General features: G+C 29.8%; 1 protein-coding gene across 1 annotated transcript in view; it reads left to right on the forward strand.

Moving 5' to 3' along the window:
• The window catches only part of LOC129757692 (uncharacterized), a 105,883-nt gene that overhangs the window by 18,370 nt on the left and 65,220 nt on the right, over window positions 1–22,293 (forward strand). Inside the window, 1 exon segment of the mRNA XM_055754982.1 lies at window positions 12,194–12,414. Within this exon segment, the coding sequence (XP_055610957.1) occupies window positions 12,194–12,414 (221 nt within the window).

Genomic DNA, 22,293 nt, shown 5'->3' on the forward strand with positions numbered 1-22,293 from the left:
CGTTGTATATTTTGCTTATGCTTTTTCGTTTTTATGCTTTGCATGAATATTTTTCGTGTTAAATTGAAAATTTTGAAAGTAAATTTTAAAATCTTTAAAATGGTGATTTAGATTTCTATATAGAATAATAGAATGCTTTCGTTTAGTATCAAAATACAAAACATACTTTCAACGATGATTGAAATCTTAAAATGTGCATCAAAATCTGGCGAGCTTCAACTCCAGTCTGGGCGAATCCGGACTATTTTATTGACAACCTTTCATAATCCAGGCATTCTATTCCAAATTTTCAAACCAAAATCGAGCAATATCCGGGCAAATTTGACAAAACTCTAGGAAATGTACAAAACAATTTGAATCATTATTTTTTCATCGAAAAACATAACTAGATTGTGAATCGAATTTTAGGCTCTCAAAAAATCGTTTGTGTTTATTTTTATAAATCCAGCTTTTCCTGTTTGGGCAAAATAAATAATAATGCAATAATATTTTTTTGTTTGAATTAGCATTAAATGTGAATAGCTCCGGGCAAAACCAAAGGCCGGACCGAAATTTTCCCATTTTTTTTCAATTAAATATCCGGCAATTCCAGGAAAAACCGGGTAATCTGGCAAGCTTGACTTTACTTAATTGGTTTGAACTTAAAATATGTTTTTTTAAAGGAGGCCTTCTATTTAAAAAAGAAACTTATTCAATGTTCAAATCAAATAAGCTCAACTCTTAAAACTCTTGAACCAATTTAAAGATTTGACCCAGCTATGGAAATAAACCCAATTTCCATAGGTAAAAGTAATGGGTTAAAATAAAATAAGATAAACATTTTAGTTTTAAATTTGGCTTTTCTTATAAACTGCAGTATTAATAATGTTGAACAAACGCCAAAAACAAAGGGAATTGCATGCAGTTTCTCTACGAGAAGATACAGCTTTATCGTCAAAATTTGATATTTTATACTTTTCATTAAAATCAGTTGTTGTGGATGGTTTTTTTTATTCAAATAATAACCAGAGTTTTTCATAATACAAAACTTGCAAAGTAAACTCAACTCTACATAATTTTTTTCATTTGCAGTTGAATTGTGCAAACGAACTGACTTTGGTTAAACATTTTAATGTCGAACTAACAATCAGAATTAGAAGCCTGCGATCTTTTGCAATTTGAATTCCTTACCACAATAGACTTTTTTATTGTGATTGTTGAACTCATTTACGATCTGAATCTGAATTTAAAATACTAATTCTGAAACTTAATTTTGAGCTTTAATTCAAAATTTGAATCTGTTTTAGAATTTTAACACGTTTTCTGAAACGTACAAAAAAACTGTTTCTAAATTTGATAAAAAACGATCCGGACTATCGACTTATAAGAAAAGCAAAACCTTACGTCAAAAACAAGCTCTCGGAAGCTGTAAACGACATTGTTGACAAAATTTCATTGCGTGTTAATGGACGACAAAACCCAAGCCAAGGCAGACTTCAGACAGCTTCCTGGACAAGAGTATTATACCGCAACCAGTAGGGGAAAGGATTTCAAGCATATTAATTTATCAAAGTTTGCCAAGAAATATCTCATTTGACGAGCTGGCTGTACCCATAGAGTGAATAAAATGGCTTGTCTGTGCTGGTTTGATCGGATTTGGCATCCTGTCATTATGGAAAAAGGCCATGAAGAGGTATGCAGCTAACAATATTTAGGTTGTGTCCAAGGATAAAAATTCTCCCAACACACCAGAACTTCGCGCAATCGAAAAATATTGGACGAAAGTTAAGCAGAACCTGAAAAAGGGGAAAAGGTGACTGTACGAAATCTGCTTGCAGGCGTCAAATGTTGGTTTTTTTTTGTTTTTCTGGGACTTTAACACTCTCGTGTTATTCATCCCCAAAGCAGGCGTCAAACGGAAGAATCGCCAATTTGTTCTAGGTCGATTGGAATCCTAACTGAGTTTTTTTCGTCTTTTAAACATTTGGGCTTCAAATAGAAAGATACTTTGATTTTGTTATAATTTATCGATTTACACGCAATTTATTTAAACCACTTTTTGATCCGAACACCAATGGCCATTTTATTACAGATAAACAGACATACAAGCTCATATAGAAAAAAAAATTATAGCAACCTGTGAAAATTTTCGAAAGCCATTATCAAAACATGTCGTTAAAAATTGACAAAAAAAACAGTGCCGTTGAAAAGTTGCAAATCAGCTTTGTAGAACCATAAACTGGGGTAACTTTGATCAACATGAAATTTATGCAGATAATCATCATTAACTAAGTTTGAAGTTGAAATATCAGGAAACTGTTTTATACGTTTGAAAGCCTATAAATTGAGTTTCAAATAGACTAAATTTGGTTTGTAGTTGGAAAGGCAGCAGACGTTTATTCAAACACTCTTTCACGTTAATTTCTTGGTTGACAGTCCCGGAAGCTATGGAAATGCTGCTTTTCAAGCCACAGGTACAGATGGCTTGCCAAACCAGATTTTTCTTCGCGAACTTTGATAGTTTCATGTGCTTGGAAGGGGAAACCTTTTGCCGTAAGCTGCTTGTAGTCGGCTTTGACGTAGGTTTCGTCGTCCATTACCACGCAGTCAAACTTCGTCAGCATCGCCGTGTACAGCCTCCGGGATCGCGCTTTGGCCGTCGTATTTTGTTTATCATCGCGATTTGGAGTCACTACCTTCTTGTAAGTCGATAGTCAGGCTCGTTTTTTGGCTCGATGCACGGTTGTAGACGATATACCCAGCTTATTTGCGGCATCTCGGAGAGAGGTTGGGGTTTCGCTTGAAACTACCGGTAACTCTCTATGTCGTCTCAGCGGCTTTCGGTTTTCGATTTCCCCCCGAGCCAGACTTCCTGGCTGTCGACAAACGTTCCTCAAACACTTAAATTACATTTGTAACGGTTGATTTGGCAACTTTTAGCGATTTTGCCAGCTTTGCGTGCGAGTAGCTCGGATTTTCGCGATGCGCGAGCAAAATTTTGATACGCTGCTCTTCTTCCTTGGACGGCATTTTGACAACTGAAGAGTGAATTCCAAAATCAAAATAGGAGCAACATTCTACACACACACATACCTTCAAAATGAGGGATGTTCAGGTTTTTTAAATGCAAAATTGAAAGAAATACGTCAAGTTGATATTGACCAAATTTTGACCGTTTCACTCTTTAGTGATTTTTGTTCCAACTTTCAGTTTGTTCATATCTGATTTAACCATCAATGACTTAAGAATTTGGTTAATACAACAGCTGCGATTGAAATATTTAGTTATTATGTAGAGAGAACTTCCTATAATCTTTGCTATTATCATCTCCTAATTTGACCCAAATGTTATTTCAAATAGTCGTTCCACGTGCCGCATCTATAGTAACCAAGCCGAGTGAAAACCGTTCGAGGAGGATAAAGATATCCCGATTTGATCCACCACTAAAAGACGGGCTAGCGAACTTCGAGAAAAAGTGAACGCCTTAGCCCGCCATATTCTTCGGTTGGATGGAGTCATGTTCGCGGTTAAATTTAATGGTGGTGAAGAAATTTACAACCCACTCAGTCAGTCACATGCAGCTCAGCGCCAGAGAGTAGCTTTAGTTACATGTTAAATTTTCCCTGTCTGGGATGCATCATTCATGGTTTTTTTTCTGCTGCTTCTGCTTGGAGGTAGCAAAAGATGGGAAGGGAAGGGCAATTTGCCTTCATCATTTTAATGGTGATCCGGAGCGCAAAATGCTATCATTTTGGCTTATTTTCTCCATCATCCAGCCGGGCGCTGCTCTCGCGAGCTGTCGTAATTCATAAGACAGGTTATTGCCGCGCAGTTGGGACTGCTTCGGACGTGAATTGAATCAAATTATGCATGAGGAAAGTTCCCTTTTGTCAAGTAACTTGTCGTTGGCTGAGCCTCATTGCAACAAATGATGCACCCTTGAATGATCAAGACTTTTCACAAATTTATTGGTTTAGCTTGCACAAAACCTAAATATTAAGGAGTATAATTTCAAAGACTAAAAAGATAAAGAAATGAGGAGTCCCCATGATGTTGGAAAAAATGACAAAAATGACAAAAATGACAAAAATGACAAAAACGACAAAAATGACAAAAATGACAAAAAATGACAAAAAATGACAAAAATGACAAAAAATGACAAAAATGACAAAAATGACAAAAATGACAAAATGACAAAAATGACAAAAATGACAAAAATGACAAAAATGACAAAAATGACAAAAATGACAAAAATGACAAAAATGACAAAAATGACAAAAATGACAAAAATGACAAAAATGACAAAAATGACAAAAATGACAAAAATGACAAAAATGACAAAAATGACAAAAATGACAAAAATGACAAAAATGACAAAAATGACAAAAATGACAAAAATGACAAAAATGACAAAAATGACAAAAATGACAAAAATGACAAAAATGACAAAAATGACAAAAATGACAAAAATGACAAAAATGACAAAAATGACAAAAATGACCAAAATGACAAAAATGACAAAAATGACAAAAATGACAAAAATGACAAAAATGACAAAAATGACAAAAATGACAAAAATGACAAAAATGACAAAAATGACAAAAATGACAAAAATGACAAAAATGACAAAAATGACAAAAATGACAAAAATGACAAAAATGACAAAAATGACAAAAATGACAAAAATGACAAAAATGACAAAAATGACAAAAATGACAAAAATGACAAAAATGACAAAAATGACAAAAATGACAAAAATGACAAAAATGACAAAAATGACAAAAATGACAAAAATGACAAAAATGACAAAAATGACAAAAATGACAAAAATGACAAAAATGACAAAAATGACAAAAATGACAAAAATGACAAAAATGACAAAAATGACAAAAATGACAAAAAAGACAAAAATGACAAAAATGACAAAAATGACAAAAATGACAAAAATGACAAAAATGACAAAAATGACAAAAATGACAAAAATGACAAAAATGACAAAAATGACAAAAATGACAAAAATGACAAAAATGACAAAAATGACAAAAATGACAAAAATGACAAAAATGACAAAAATGACAAAAATGACAAAAATGACAAAAATGACAAAAATGACAAAAATGACAAAAATGACAAAAATGACAAAAATGACAAAAATGACAAAAATGACAAAAATAACAAAAATGACAAAAATGACAAGAATGACAAAGATGACAAAAATAACAAAAATAACAAAAATGACAAAAATGACAAAAATGACAAAAAAGACAAAAAAGACAAAAATGACAAAAATGACAAAAATGACAAAAATGACAAAGATGACAAAAATGACAAAAATAACAAAAATTACAAAAATTACAAAAATTACAAAAATTACAAAAATTACAAAAATTACAAAAATGACAAAAATTACAAAAATTACAAAAATGACAAAAATGACAAAAATTACAAAAATTACAAAAATTACAAAAATTACAAAAATTACAAAAATTACAAAAATTACAAAAATTACAAAAATTACAAAAATTACAAACTTACAAAAATTACAAAAATTACAAAAATTACAAAAATTACAAAAATTACAAAAATTACAAAAATTACAAAAATTACAAAAATTACAAAAATTACAAAAATTACAAAAATTACAAAAATTACAAAAATTACAAAAATTACAAAAATTACAAAAATTACAAAAATTACAAAAATTACAAAAATTACAAAAATTACAAAAATTACAAAAATTACAAAAATGACAAAAATGACAAAAATGACAAAAATGACAAAAATTACAAAAATTACAAAAATTACAAAAATTACAAAAATTACAAAAATTACAAAAATGACAAAAATGACAAAAATTACAAAAATGACAAAAATGACAAAAATTACAAAAATTACAAAAATTACAAAAATTACAAAAATTACAAAAATTACAAAAATTACAAAAATTACAAAAATTACAAAAATTACAAAAATTACAAAAATTACAAAAATTACAATAATTACAAAAATTACAAAAATTAAAAAAATTACAAAAATTACAAAAATTACAAAAATTACAAAAATGATAGAAATGACAAAAATGACAAAAATAACAAACATGACAAAAATGACAAAAATGACAAAAATGACAAAAATGACAAAAATGACAAAAATGACAAAAATGACAAAAATGACAAAAATGACAAAAATGACAAAAATGACAAAAATGACAAAAATGACAAAAATGACAAAAATGACAAAAATGACAAAAATGACAAAAATGACAAAAATGACAAAAATGACAAAAATGACAAAAATGACAAAAATGACAAAAATTACAAAAATGACAAAAATGACAAAAATGACAAAAATGACAAAAATGACAAAAATGACAAAAATGACAAAAATGACAAAAATGACAAAAATGACAAAAATGACAAAAATGACAAAAATGACAAAAATGACAAAAATGACAAAAATGACAAAAATGACAAAAATGACAAAAATGACAAAAATGACCAAAATGACAAAAATGACAAAAATGACAAAAATGACAAAAATGACAAAAATGACAAAAATGACAAAAATGACAAAAATGACAAAAATGACAAAAATGACAAAAATGACAAAAATGACAAAAATGACAAAAATGACAAAAATGACAAAAATGACAAAAATGACAAAAATGACAAAAATGACAAAAATGACAAAAATGACAAAAATGACAAAAATGACAAAAATGACAAAAATGACAAAAATGACAAAAATGACAAAAATGACAAAAATGACAAAAATGACAAAAATGACAAAAATGACAAAAATGACAAAAATGACAAAAATGACAAAAATGACAAAAATGACAAAAATGACAAAAATGACAAAAATGACAAAAATGACAAAAATGACAAAAATGACAAAAATGACAAAAATGACAAAAATGACAAAAATGACAAAAATGACAAAAATGACAAAAATGACAAAAATGACAAAAATGACAAAAATGACAAAAATGACAAAAATGACAAAAATGACAAAAATGACAAAAATGACAAAAATGACAAAAATGACAAAAATGACAAAAATGACAAAAATGACAAAAATGACAAAAATGACAAAAATGACAAAAATGACAAAAATGACAAAAATGACAAAAATGACAAAAATGACAAAAATGACAAAAATGACCAAAATGACAAAAATGACAAAAATGACAAAAATGACAAAAATGACAAAAATGACAAAAATGACAAAAATGACAAAAATGACAAAAATGACAAAAATGACAAAAATGACAAAAATGACAAAAATGACAAAAATGACAAAAATGACAAAAATGACAAAAATGACAAAAATGACAAAAATGACAAAAATGACAAAAATGACAAAAATGACAAAAATGACAAAAATGACAAAAATGACAAAAATGACAAAAATGACAAAAATGACAAAAATGACAAAAATGACAAAAATGACAAAAATGACAAAAATGACAAAAATGACAAAAATGACAAAAATGACAAAAATGACAAAAATGACAAAAATGACAAAAATGACAAAAATGACAAAAATGACAAAAATGACAAAAATGACAAAAATGACAAAAATGACAAAAATGACAAAAATGACAAAAATGACAAAAATGACAAAAATGACAAAAATGACAAAAATGACAAAAATGACAAAAATGACAAAAATGACAAAAATGACAAAAATGACAAAAATGACAAAAATGACAAAAATGACAAAAATGACAAAAATGACAAAAATGACAAAAATGACAAAAATGACAAAAATGACAAAAATGACAAAAATGACAAAAATGACAAAAATGACAAAAATGACAAAAATGACAAAGATGACAAAAATAACAAAAATAACAAAAATGACAAAAATGACAAAAATGACAAAAAAGACAAAAAAGACAAAAATGACAAAAATGACAAAAATGACAAAGATGACAAAAATGACAAAAATAACAAAAATTACAAAAATTACAAAAATTACAAAAATTACAAAAATTACAAAAATTACAAAAATTACAAAAATTACAAAAATTACAAAAATGACAAAAATGACAAAAATTACAAAAATTACAAAAATTACAAAAATTACAAAAATTACAAAAATTACAAAAATTACAAAAATTACAAAAATTACAAACTTACAAAAATTACAAAAATTACAAAAATTACAAAAATTACAAAAATTACAAAAATTACAAAAATTACAAAAATTACAAAAATTACAAAAATTACAAAAATTACAAAAATTACAAAAATTACAAAAATTACAAAAATTACAAAAATTACAAAAATTACAAAAATGACAAAAATGACAAAAATGACAAAAATTACAAAAATTACAAAAATTACAAAAATTACAAAAATTACAAAAATGACAAAAATGACAAAAATTACAAAAATGACAAAAATGACAAAAATTACAAAAATTACAAAAATTACAAAAATTACAAAAATTACAAAAATTACAAAAATTACAAAAATTACAAAAATTACAAAAATTACAAAAATTACAAAAATTACAAAAATTACAAAAATTACAAAAATTACAAAAATAACAAAAATTACAAAAATGATAGAAATGACAAAAATGACAAAAATAACAAACATGACAAAAATGACAAAAATGACAAAAATGACAAAAATGACAAAAATGACAAAAATGACAAAAATGACAAAAATGACAAAAATGACAAAAATGACAAAAATGACAAAAATGACAAAAATGACAAAAATGACAAAAATGACAAAAATGACAAAAATGACAAAAATGACAAAAATGACAAAAATGACAAAAATGACAAAAATGACAAAAATGACAAAAATGACAAAAATGACAAAAATGACAAAAATGACAAAAATTACAAAAATGACAAAAATGACAAAAATGACAAAAATGACAAAAATGACAAAAATGACAAAAATGACAAAAATGACAAAAATGACAAAAATGACAAAAATGACAAAAATGACAAAAATGACAAAAATGACAAAAATGACAAAAATGACAAAAATGACAAAAATGACAAAAATGACAAAAATGACAAAAATGACAAAAATGACAAAAATGACAAAAATGACAAAAATGACAAAAATGACAAAAATGACAAAAATGACAAAAATGACAAAAATGACAAAAATGACAAAAATGACAAAAATGACAAAAATGACAAAAATGACAAAAATGACAAAAATGACAAAAATGACATAAATGACAAAAATGACAAAAATTACAAAAATTACAAAAATTACAAAAGTTACAAAAATTACAAAAATTACAAAAATTACAAAAATTACAAAAATAACAAAAATAACAAAAATTACAAAAATGATAGAAATGACAAAAATGACAAAAATGACAAAAATGACAAAAATGACAAAAATGACAAAAATGAAAAAAATGACAAAAATGACAAAAATGACAAAAATGACAAAAAAGAAAAAAATGACAAAAATGACAAAAATGACAAAAATGACAAAAATGACAAAAATGACAAAAATGACAAAAATGACAAAAATGACAAAAATGACAAAAATGACAAAAATGACAAAAATGACAAAAATGACAAAAATGACAAAAATGACAAAAATGACAAAAATGACAAAAATGACAAAAATGACAAAAATGACAAAAATGACAAAAATGACAAAAATGACAAAAATGACAAAAATGACAAAAATGACAAAAATGACAAAAATGACAAAAATGACAAAAATGACAAAAATGACAAAAATGACAAAAATGACAAAAATGACAAAAATGACAAAAATGACAAAAATGACAAAAATGACAAAAATGACAAAAATGACAAAAATGACAAAAATGACAAAAATGACAAAAATGACAAAAATGACAAAAATGACAAAAATGACAAAAATGACAAAAATGACAAAAATGACAAAAATGACAAAAAAGACAAAAATGACAAAAATGACAAGAATGACAAAGATGACAAAAATAACAAAAATAACAAAAATGACAAAAATGACAAAAATGACAAAAATGACAAAAAAGACAAAAATGACAAAAATGACAAAAATGACAAAGATGACAAAAATGACAAAAATAACAAAAATTACAAAAATTACAAAAATTACAAAAATTACAAAAATTACAAAAATTACAAAAATTACAAAAATTACAAAAATTACAAAAATTACAAAAATGACAAAAATTACAAAAATTACAAAAATTACAAAAATTACAAAAATTACAAAAATTACAAAAATTACAAAAATTACAAAAATTACAAAAATTACAAAAATTACAAAAATTACAAAAATTACAAAAATTACAAAAATTACAAAAATTACAAAAATTACAAAAATTACAAAAATTACAAAAATTACAAAAATTACAAAAATTACAAAAATTACAAAAATTACAAAAATTACAAAAATTACAAAAATTACAAAAATTACAAAAATTACAAAAATTACAAAAATTACAAAAATTACAAAAATTACAAAAATTACAAAAATTACAAAAATTACAAAAATTACAAAAATTACAAAAATTACAAAAATTACAAAAATTACAAAAATTACAAAAATTACAAAAATTACAAAAATTACAAAAATTACAAAAATTACAAAAATTACAAAAATTACAAAAATTACAAAAATTACAAAAATTACAAAAATTACAAAAATTACAAAAATTACAAAAATTACAAAAATTACAAAAATTACAAAAATTACAAAAATTACAAAAATTACAAAAAATACAAAAATTACAAAAATTACAAAAATTACAAAAATTACAAAAATTACAAAAATGACAAAAATTACAAAAATGACAAAAATGACAAAAATGACAAAAATGACAAAAATGACAAAAATGACAAAAATGACAAAAATGACAAAAATGACAAAAATGACAAAAATAACAAAAATGACAAAAATGACAAAAATGACAAAAATGACAAAAATGACAAAAATGACAAAAATGACAAAAATGCAAAAAATGACAAAAATGACAAAAATGACAAAAATGACAAAAATGACAAAAATGACAAAAATGACAAAAATGACAAAAATGACAAAAATGACAAAAATGACAAAAATGACAAAAATGACAAAAATGACAAAAAAGACAAAAATGACAAAAATGACAAAAATGACAAAAATGACAAAAATGACAAAAATGACAAAAATGACAAAAATGACAAAAATGACAAAAATGACAAAAATGACAAAAATAACAAAAATGACAAAAATGACAAAAATGACAAAAATGACAAAAATGACAAAAATGACAAAAATGACAAAAATGACAAAAATGACAAAAATGACAAAAATGACAAAAATGACAAAAATGACAAAAATGACAAAAATGACAAAAATGACAAAAATGACAAAAATGACAAAAATGACAAAAATGACAAAAATGACAAAAATGACAAAAATGACAAAAATGACAAAAATGACAAAAATGACAAAAATGACAAAAATGACAAAAATGACAAAAATGACAAAAATGACAAAAATGACAAAAATGACAAAAATGACAAAAATGACAAAAATTACAAAAATGACAAAATTGACAAAAATGACAAAAATTACAAAAATTACAAAAAATACAAGAATTACAAAAATTACAAAAATAACAAAAATTACAAAAATGACAAAAATGACAAAAATGACAAAAATGACAAAAATTACAAAAGTGACAAAAGTGACAAAAATGACAGAAATGTTAATAGGAAATATAAAGAATACTTCTGAAAAATACTTTATGCTTCGATCATTTCGACCATTTCGAGACAGACTTCACTTATCGGAACTAAGAAACCGATATACTGCAAATCTTACAACCTTCCTCACCATATTTTTAAAAGAAAATTTACTTGTCTCAGAGATCGTCTACCAAATAGAAACACATTCTGTTGCCGATGATTCACTATAATCATATGCCAAATGCTTTCATTCGTAATGTTTTCCCTAGCGCTTGGTAGGTATTCGGATAAATTGACCATGAAGTATCTTTTCCAAGGGAAAAGATGTTCGCAAATTGTGGCATCTGGAGCCGCAAGCAGCCCAGACTTGATCCCATCCAGCAATCCCACAACTTATTCCACCTCAGATAGCCGAGGCTAAAGAGATGGTTGAACTTTTCGAATGAATTCATCTATAATTTACATCTTTACCTTTTTTTATATTCATTCTTTTGACGTTTTCATCCCCTTATCTTGGCCAATCTTCTGTTTTCACAGCATGTTACATCGAGGTGGAGGACGATGAAGAAGATGGCGACCAACAAAAACAACAGCTCGGATTGGACGAAACAGTGGCCACTGTAGCTGGAACCGGAACCGGGGATCGGAATGATGAGGAACATTCGAGCGGACAGTCGCCCTGGTGTGATTTACCGGATCATATTATGGAACGAATCTTCTCGCACCTGAGCATCCGGCACCGATATTACGCCAGTCTGGTATGGATCAAATTTATCCCCTGGTGGTGGTGGGTGGCTACTTTCCTACTTTAGCGTACTGTGGGTCGAGGATTTATATGATTTCTTTTGAAATTATTTTAATATTAAAAAACCTCCGGTGGCTCTCAGGTTGCAAAATTTCCTGGATATCAATTCATGTGTATGAAAATGTGGAATAAAGTTTTATTCATTTATAAACAATACAGTAGAATAACGGAAAATGACTTTTGACCAAAAGGGAATAAATTGAATTATGGCTTACTTCTAACCTCTGTATTATCAGAATTTGGGACAAACATTCAAAGCATTGGAGACTGTTGTACAGAAGATTCGTTTCAACTGAAAGCAGTGGTTTAAGTTTATTGATATTTTAAACATTAGCTCTTTAAATAATTTCATTCTGCTGGAATGAATAAGTATGGGTCATTCCATGTCAAGTGTGCACAGCGAAAAAAAATCTTATCCAAAATATGCTAAACTTGGCCGACATCGCTATGGTTTAAAATATAAATCCTGAAATTTGGAGAATAACTCAACCACCCCTTAGAACTTCGCTTCTATTTTTCATAATTTAAAAAATGTTATCATTTCCAAACTTAAAGTCTTGAATCTTAAAAAAAAACCTCTCATGTAAAATATTGTTTCCCGGCTTTCCCGGCTCTGTAATGTATGGAATCTCTCCCTTAAAAAAACATAAACATTTTTGTACTCGAGTACTTTTTCTTTTTAAAATTTGGTTCCATTTGTTGGATAAGTTCTCAAGTTCCACAAAATAATTGTGCGCAAATCTTTCCCCCCTCTCTTCTCCGGAAGGTGAAAAGGGTTTTTTTTAATAACTATAGAATCCATTCTCGTACCCTTATACTCTGCCCTGTAAAATTTGATTAAATTTATTTGATGAGCTCATGAATTTATCAATACATACGTATGGCACCTCTCTTCTCTTTCATACCCCGTAAGGGGAACCAAATCATCTTAGAAATATGCCTTGTATTGAAATACTTTTCCCAATTTGTTACCATCTGCTAGATTAGCACTCGAGTCATACAAAAAATTGTATGTATCCTCCATACATCTACCGCTACAATTCCTATCGAAACAGTAAAAGGAGGAAGAAGCCTTAAACAATCATAGAAAAAAAAATTCTACTCAAATACCCTCTGCTATAGTATTTGAATAATTAGTTCTCCAGTGCTTTCCCGTTGGAGAGAGGGAAGGGTCACGAAACATAAAAAAAAATCCGTGCTCGAATATACATCCATGATATATTTGATTTTTTATTCGATTAGTTCTCGAGTAATGCATAAAAGAGAGACCCCTCCCCCCTTCTTATCCCCCCAGTGGAAGTACAGATGGGTCTCAAACGCCGTAGAAACATGACTTGTAGCCTTATACCTTTCTATGTGAAATTTGGATTAATTTGCATGATAAGTTATCGAACGATGGATTAAGTTTTATGGAAGACTCCCTCCCTCCCCTTTGTATCCCCCCAAAAGAAGAGGGTGGCGTCCCAAATTATTATAGAAGCTTTCCGTACCCAAATAACCACACATGTTAAATTCGGTTGCATTTGCTTGATAAGTTCTCGAATTTTGCAAAAAAATGTATGGGAGGTCCCTCCCCCTTTTCTATATCCATACTGGAAAGGAGGATATCATCTTTAAAATATTCTTCTTACCCATAAACCCTTGCATGTCAAGTTTGGTTCCGTTTGCTTGATATATTCTCGAATTGTATGTATGTATGGTTCCGCCATCGGTAGCAAGGTCCTGCCTATGTCTGTGTGGCTTGGCCTTTGAATTAGGGGAAAACTGTACAAAACGCACCAGCGGGGTAAAATGGCCCATGTCATTCTTTCTCAAATATACACTAACACTAACCTATGGCTTCGAATGATGTTTTTCTTCATTTTTATTGTAGTAAACAAGCTTTTTCATCATTCAATAGATAAAAAGTTCACAAAATCTACTTTAGTTCTTAGAAACAGAGGAATTAATAGAATCTGCGTAAAACTTGTAATTTTTCATAAGTTACATATAAGGTTTTATGGTAAAACAGCTTGCGCAATCTGATCAAACTACAGCTTATCTTTTTACCACTCATGTGCTTTTTCGGAAGTCTATAAATATTTTGTTGTATTTTATTAACTTCCTACAAATTTTATCCAAAATCAAACATATGAAAATTGGGGCAGAATGCCCACAAGACCACGTGTTTTATGCTCAAATTTTGAATGCTGTTAACTTTTGACAAAACCCGAATATCAAAACAATATGCCTTTCTTTTTATTTGCTGACTCCCAAATGACGATAACATTGCATAATTATAACAAATTTCGTCCTTGTTCGAGTTAAAACGGTGCACCAATATTCGATTCGAAAAAAATTTCGGCCGCTATGTTTGCCGCTATATCACTATATCAGTCGAAAAAATTGAATTTCGTTGCCTACTTGAAGGCGTTTTATATATAAGGATATTAAAAAGTGTATTTTGAAAAGCGAAATTTTCGATCAGTTTAGCAATACTAAATGATTTTTAGCCTTTAGCAATACTAAATGATTTTTAGCCAAAAAATGGTAGTTTACAAAACTACGATGAACATGTAATTAAACATTTGGTGTTTCAATAATTACATTCCGTATAATCATTGTTCTATTTCTTACCACCCTTCCTGTTTGGTGCGTTCTGTCCACTAGTTTTGGCGTTCTACCCCGCGGTTTGTTTTCTGGCTGAATAAGTTTTTTAAAAAAAATATAGTCAAAATCGAGTTTTTATCATATTTTTTCTTTTCGATAATACGTAGATTTCATCCTTGAATCGTTGTCAACTCTCAATATGGTTCTTGAATGATTGGTATCGCTATAAATAGCAATTATGCTTAGCTGGTGCGTTTTGTACAGTTTTACCCTACTTCTCAGACTTCCACGGCCGATGGTTCGTCGAAGAAAGGCATCCAACTCTCAAAAACCTACAATGGTTGGCAACCCACTCCGCTTGCAATAGTTTCTTCAGGTTATCCCCAGATGCATTCTTTCTAGAAATATATGATATATCATATACGAATCTGCAGAATAAGGAATAATATATCATAGGCATATATATATATATATATATATATATATATATATATATATATATATATATATATATATATATATATATATATATATATATATATACATAATAAAAATATAACAATATAATGATATTATGATAATAATAAGAAGAAGTATAATAATAATGCAACCAATTGAGATAAATGATAATCATGCTTAAATTTTTAAAAGGATACAGTTATTTCCATGGCAGTTTTGATTTTTAACAAATTCTCGCACTTTCCTAAAACAACATAGTCGGCTAAACGCACACACTTAAACCAATTAGCTCGAATGATACTGTTTCCTCGGATCGTGAAAACGGCATGCAACACGGATTCCAATAACCAAAACCGAAAACAAACCTCTCTTTAATTGCATCACCTTCTTTCTTCGTGTTATAAGTTTGAACCATCGCGCACAATTCACTCTCTTGCCTACAGCACTTGTGCCAAATCAACACTGTCAATCCACACAAACTCCGCTGTCTGTCACCATTCTTCAAAATAGCACCAAACCTCGAGCATCGATAAACACATCCCAGCAGGCAACTTTCGCTTAACTTCATAGAGCAAGGCTAATGTTGATAGTGAATCAACATCAATTAATATTCGGTCAATCAACTGCAAGTTTGAAATCTTCTCCGTTAATGCTAAGAACGAACCCACGTCTTCGACATTCGCGCAATCCGCGAACGCGTTCAGAGAATTCACCACTACGTAAACGATTTTTCGCGCTTTCAATCGATTCACCCCAGAGCGATGCTTCACTACTACATGTATATGGACCTGTATGTTGCTGAAGTTCCATCTTGCCATGAAAAAAGTGATAAAATAACCACGCGAGAATTTTTTAAACCTCTGATTACACAAAATATCACGACATTTTAGTAGTTTTCTGAACGAGTAACTTCACAACATGGCCACTTTCCGAGTAGACACCACTTTTAGATCAACCGCAGCTCGAAAACACACGAAATTTTGAGAAACCAAACAGCGCCCGAAAACGCGTCTCGGTTCGACCGACTCTCACGATAAAACTGCGTTTGCTTGATATATTCTAGAATTATGCGAAAAATTGTATGGCGGCCCCCTCCCTGCTTCCTATTTCCCCATTGGAAGGAGGGAGGGGTACCAAACATTCATAGAAACATTCCTCGTACCGAAATACACTTCCATGCCATATTTGGTTCCATTTGCATGATCAGCTTTCGAGTTATGAAAACTTATTACATTCATTGAGAGACCCCCTCCTGCATTCCAGGGATAGGGAGGGATCTCAAACTATAAAAGGGACCTTTCCCGGCCTCCAATACCCCCATCTGTAAAGTTTCACGCAAATCGGTTCAGTAGTTTTCGAGTCTATAGGGAACAGACAGACAGATAGACAAAAATCCATTTTTATAAATATATAGATACTAGCTGATCCCGTACGAACTTCGTTTCGCTTTAAATCATTGGTACGTCAAAATGAGTTTAAAAAATGAATTCGAAACATTCTTTCGACAATTTTGGGGATAAAATTCAACAGTGTTTAAAGTCGCTACTATTACTATTGCTTGAAATTCAAATTAAACGGTTGATTGGCTTTTTATTAAAATTTATGTGAAAGTGTTTTCTTCTCGATCGGTTGCAAAATCTGGACATTATGGCAGAAACATGTACTATTTGTTTATGTGCACGACTCTTTTGCTTGACCTTCACACTTAAATTGGTATCAATTAAAAAAATTATTGCACAAAACACTGAACTTTCAATGACACCCTCTTTTTCTTTCTCATGGCCCGAAATTCGATAATTGAAACCAATTTTACGTTCCTCAAAACTCCCTTGTGCCATTTCAAATTATATGTAAAATAACGTCAGGAACTTGAAAACAGTGAACAGTGAATATAGACGCCCCTTTCGCCGACCCTTGACACGGAACATGCTACCTGGAGTCAATTGCTCATAGTTTATAACCCTCATCTGAACATTTTCATCTCAATCCGATGCATGATCACGACAACATCGCGAAAACAGTGAGCAATTAACATGGACGGCCTTTTTTTTGACCACGATTCAAAACTTGACACCTGAAATCAATTATCTTTTCTGTTAAACTCCCATGTGTCAATTTTCATTACAATTCTATGCTCAATCAAGAAAATATCGTGAAAACAGTGAACAGATAATAACCCCTTCCGCCGGCCCCTGAGTCAAGATTTGAAACCTGAAAGCAAAAGAGCGTCCCTCAAAACTCCTATGCGGAAATTTTCATCTCAATCCAATGTAGAATAACGTCAAAATCGCAAAAAACATTGAAGTTGGGTATGGACGACTCCTTCAGCCGACTTCTGATCCGCAATTCGAAACTTGAAATCGATTGCTCGTCCCTCAAAACACTCATGTGCAAATTTTCATCACAATCCGATGTATAATAACGCCAATATCGCAAAAACATTAATCAGTGAATATGGACGACCCCTTTGGCCGACCCCTGACCCTAAATTTGATAACTGTAATCGATTGCTCGTCTATCAAAACACTTATGTGCAAATGTTCATCACAAATGAATGTAAAATAAAGCCAATATCGCAAACACATTAATCAGTGAATATGGACGACCCCTTTGGCCGACCCCTGACCCTAAATTTGATAACTGTAATCGATTGTTCGTCTCTCAAAACACACATGTGCAAATTTTCACCACAATCCGATGTATAATAACGCCAATATCGCAAAAACATTAATCAGTGAATATGGACGACCCCTTTGGCCGACCCCTGACCCTAAATTTGATAACTGTAATCGATTGCTCGTCTCTCAAAACACTCATGTGCAAATTTTCATCACAATCCGATGTAAAATAAAGCCAATATCCCAAAAACATTAATCAGTGGATATGGAAGACCCCTTTAGCCGACCCATGACCCTAAATTTGATAACTGTAATCGGTTGCTCGTCTCCCAAAACACTCATGTGCTAATTTTCATCACAATCCGATGTATAATAAAGCCAATACCGCAAAAACATTAATCAGTGAATATGGACGACCCCTTTGGCCGACCCCTGACCCTAAATTTAATAACTGTAATCGATTGTTCGTCTCTCAAAACACTCATGTGCAAATTTTCATCACAATCCGACGGAAAATAATGTCAATAACGCGAAAACAATATTTGTCTTGTATGGACGACCCCCTTCGGAAGGGGTCATCCAAAAATCTATAACATTTTTCATCATTCCTGGTCCTAATGAGCATCCATGCCAAATTTCAGATCTCTAGCTCTTAAGACGGCTGAGTCTATAGAGGACAAACAAACAAACAAACAAACATACAGATAATTGCTTTTTATATATATAGATTTTTGTTGTAAAAAATTAAGTTTAAATTGTTCAATTATAGATCATTAACTAAAATACTCGTTTACTCGAGGAAAGTATATTTGAATTTTCATTTTTATAATTGCATCGTATTTTTGAGACAATTTAACGTAAGAATCAATTAAAAGCTCAATATCATATTTCTAGTTCCTAAGATATAAAAGATTGAATGTCTTTTCGACGTGATTTTTTTTGTACATGGTTGGTGATTTGCCAATTGTCAATTTGTCAAACAGCTAAGCACATGATATTAGTTTTTATGCTGTGTTTTAGTCATTTAAACTGAATTGACTCCATTTTTTTTTGTCGGATGCACTCATACAGGATTTGTCAAAAAAAATCATTTAAAACAGCTTGTCTGTGCCCAATAGTTGCACAGGCAAATTTTATGTCTTGCCTAATGTTGTTCGTTTTTTTTTCAACGGTTGGACATTTCAAAAACCTTCTTAATGCTCAGACACCATGTGGTCAAAGAAGCAGAAATTTATTACGTATGCTTATTATGAGAACTTCTAGTTCAAATGCAATCCAATTTGGAGACGGCCCCTTTGAAAGGGCGGGTCGGGGAGTCTTCCATATGAACCGTTCAATGCTCAATGGGGAAATTCGGACCCAAAATCTAAAAAAAGAAACCCGAAGCCCGAAATTTTCTAAGAAATTCAAACTGCCGTTGAATTTAACCGGAGCAATCTAAGTTGATTGTTATTTGACCTTATTTGGCCAGTATTGAGTTTTTTCCTAATAAGCCTTACAAACATAAAATTTTATCACAGAGAACAGACGTGTAAGCTAGCCTGCAAAACTTGTGTAAAATTTCCAACGATCGTTTTGAACTAATTATTTTTTTATGGCAGGGCCAACAGAGAGAAAGAGAACTGTCGAAACCAAACTGAGAACAAACACAAATTTTGGTCAGTTTTGAACAGGTCGTATGAACTGTTTGGCATGTTTCAATAAAATCAATAATTTCGTGACACTTTCGTCACGTTGCATAATGGAAAAATATCTTGAGAGCTACTGTACTCGAAAGTAACCCGCTTTGAGATGTCTAGAATCAGTTCTGATGGGTAAGACTGGTCGTCAGGGATGTTCCTAATTGACTGGATATAGCCAATTCGTAAGATTTTTTGTTCGAGCTTGTACGTCTGTTCTCTGTGGTTTTATGTCGTCGAAATTCTATAGAATGAACGAATAGGTATTTATTACTTAATTTTTTTAAAGTGCCTATTTACAGGTGAAAAGATAAAAGGACGCAATCAGTCTTCTCTCCCTTCTTTACCCATATGAAGAAGATGTAATTATATAAAATAATTGTCTTAGGACTCACTCGGAAGTCGATCGATTTTTTCATAATGAATATCAATTTGAAGCTTCAAAATGCACTAAACCACGCTAAAAGTTTCAGATTGTTCGACTGATTTTTGTTAAAGATATTAAATTTTGTATATGAATTTATTTTTTTGAAAAGTAAATTTATTCAAATATCATTTTCGTGAAAGTGGGATTATTTGTTTGAATAGACCCTCTGTAGCATGTCATCGGTCCTCGAAAAACACTCACATCACATTGAAATGTTTCCCAACAATTTTCCGGCTGAAAAACAAATTAAGGTTCACGAAGTTATGACTTTATTGTTCTGGATGATAAAGGCCAAATAAAGCTTTATTTCTCCAGTCTTACACATAAGATAAACAATGTTTCGGGTTTTCCGACCTTCGATTTCGTTTTTTTTGGGGATTTAGGGTCCAAATTATTCTACTTTACAATATATTTATCAAAACCATGGGGTTTCTGTTGACATGAAACACAATTCTTTAGGATTTGTCGTCTCGAAATTTGAGAAACAGGGGGTTTTCAGAACTATCTTTAGATTCTTTACATAAAATGTTGAGTTAATGGTCAGGATAAAGGATTTCAAGATGAATCTGATAAAAGGGAAGCTAGAACAGTTTTGTCACTTTTCAGACATTGCAAGTTACCCGAATTTTAAACATACATATATATATATTTTCCAACGAGTTTCTCAAAACCTTAATTTTAAGGTAAAAAATATATATTTATGGAAAAATTAAGTGTTTTTGGATAAAAGTTGAATTATTAAAAATCAACATTGAATGCAAAAAAATATGAAAATTCTGAGTGAAAAACAGTTAATTAGGGCATAGAAATTACTAAAATTATCAGTTAAACGAAAATATCCACTTATTTTGCAAAAAAAACATGTCATATTGAAATACAATCCGAGTTTTTTTTTCAGTTGCATGTTATTAATGAATGTGTTCAATTTTGTTTGGCAATTTGTAGGGAAATCATCCAGGAAAATCAAATAAGTTTGATATTAAATTTGTTTTAACTATCGAGTTTGTCTTTTCTTATGCTTCATTTTATGCAAACATGAGAAGAAGCAAAGTATTTCATGAAAAATTCATTTCATTTTCTTTCAAAAACAAATATACTCAAAAGATGGACAATCTTGCGGCATACATTTACGGGCAAAAATTATATACCGCAAACTGGGGGAACTTTGATCTCTTTTTTCATTCATTTTTGAATATTTTGGAAGGGGTTGCTTTTTCGTAATACCTAAAAACTTTAAAACCCTTACTGAGGTGAGGAGTATTAAACATGATGATAGATTGCAGTAAATTCAAACGACATTGGTGGTTATAATTAAATGTTTGTTACAAAACCAGATTTCAAGTTTCGGGATAACTTTGATCTCTATGGTTTTTACATATCTCAATATCTTCAAATTTATTGTTTTGATGCTATTCAGCACAAAATGCTCAAAACATTGATAACAGTAATTTTTTGTTTTTACTCAATTGAATTTTTCAACGTTTTCTTTCAAAAACAAATATACTCGAAAGATGGACAATATTGCTGCATACATTTAGGGGCAAAAAATATAAAAATTTCTCAATTTTTTTTTTGGCCTCCAAAACAAATAAAATTTTACCTTCATTCAATTCCCTAAGTCCTCGTACTATTCCTATTTAATTTTTTTCTTCATATTTAACAATTTGATAGGGTTTGTAGCCATTTTTTCTATACAGAATTGTTCATGGGAAATGACCATTTTTTTAAATATTTCAAAATTATCATCAAATGACCATAAAAATAATACTTAAACTTAACCTAATCCAAGAAAAGAGATGACCTTTCATATTAAACAGCCCATTTGCTCCTACATGCTTAAATTTGATCAGGAGAGATGTTTGTTTGTGAGTAAAGATGTACCGAATAGTGGTATTCGGCGAACGGCCGAATACCGAATATTGACCTTTTCAACTATTCGGCTAAACGAATATTCGGCCGAATATTCGGCCGAATATTCGGTCGAATATTCTATTGAGTTTTTAATAAAAAAAAGCGATTATTTCAATGCTTTCTATTTCTTCCATATAAATACCCCTCAT

Source organism: Uranotaenia lowii, chromosome 3 (genome assembly GCF_029784155.1).
Source record: "Uranotaenia lowii strain MFRU-FL chromosome 3, ASM2978415v1, whole genome shotgun sequence".
In the NCBI taxonomy this organism is placed as follows: domain Eukaryota; kingdom Metazoa; phylum Arthropoda; class Insecta; order Diptera; family Culicidae; genus Uranotaenia; species Uranotaenia lowii.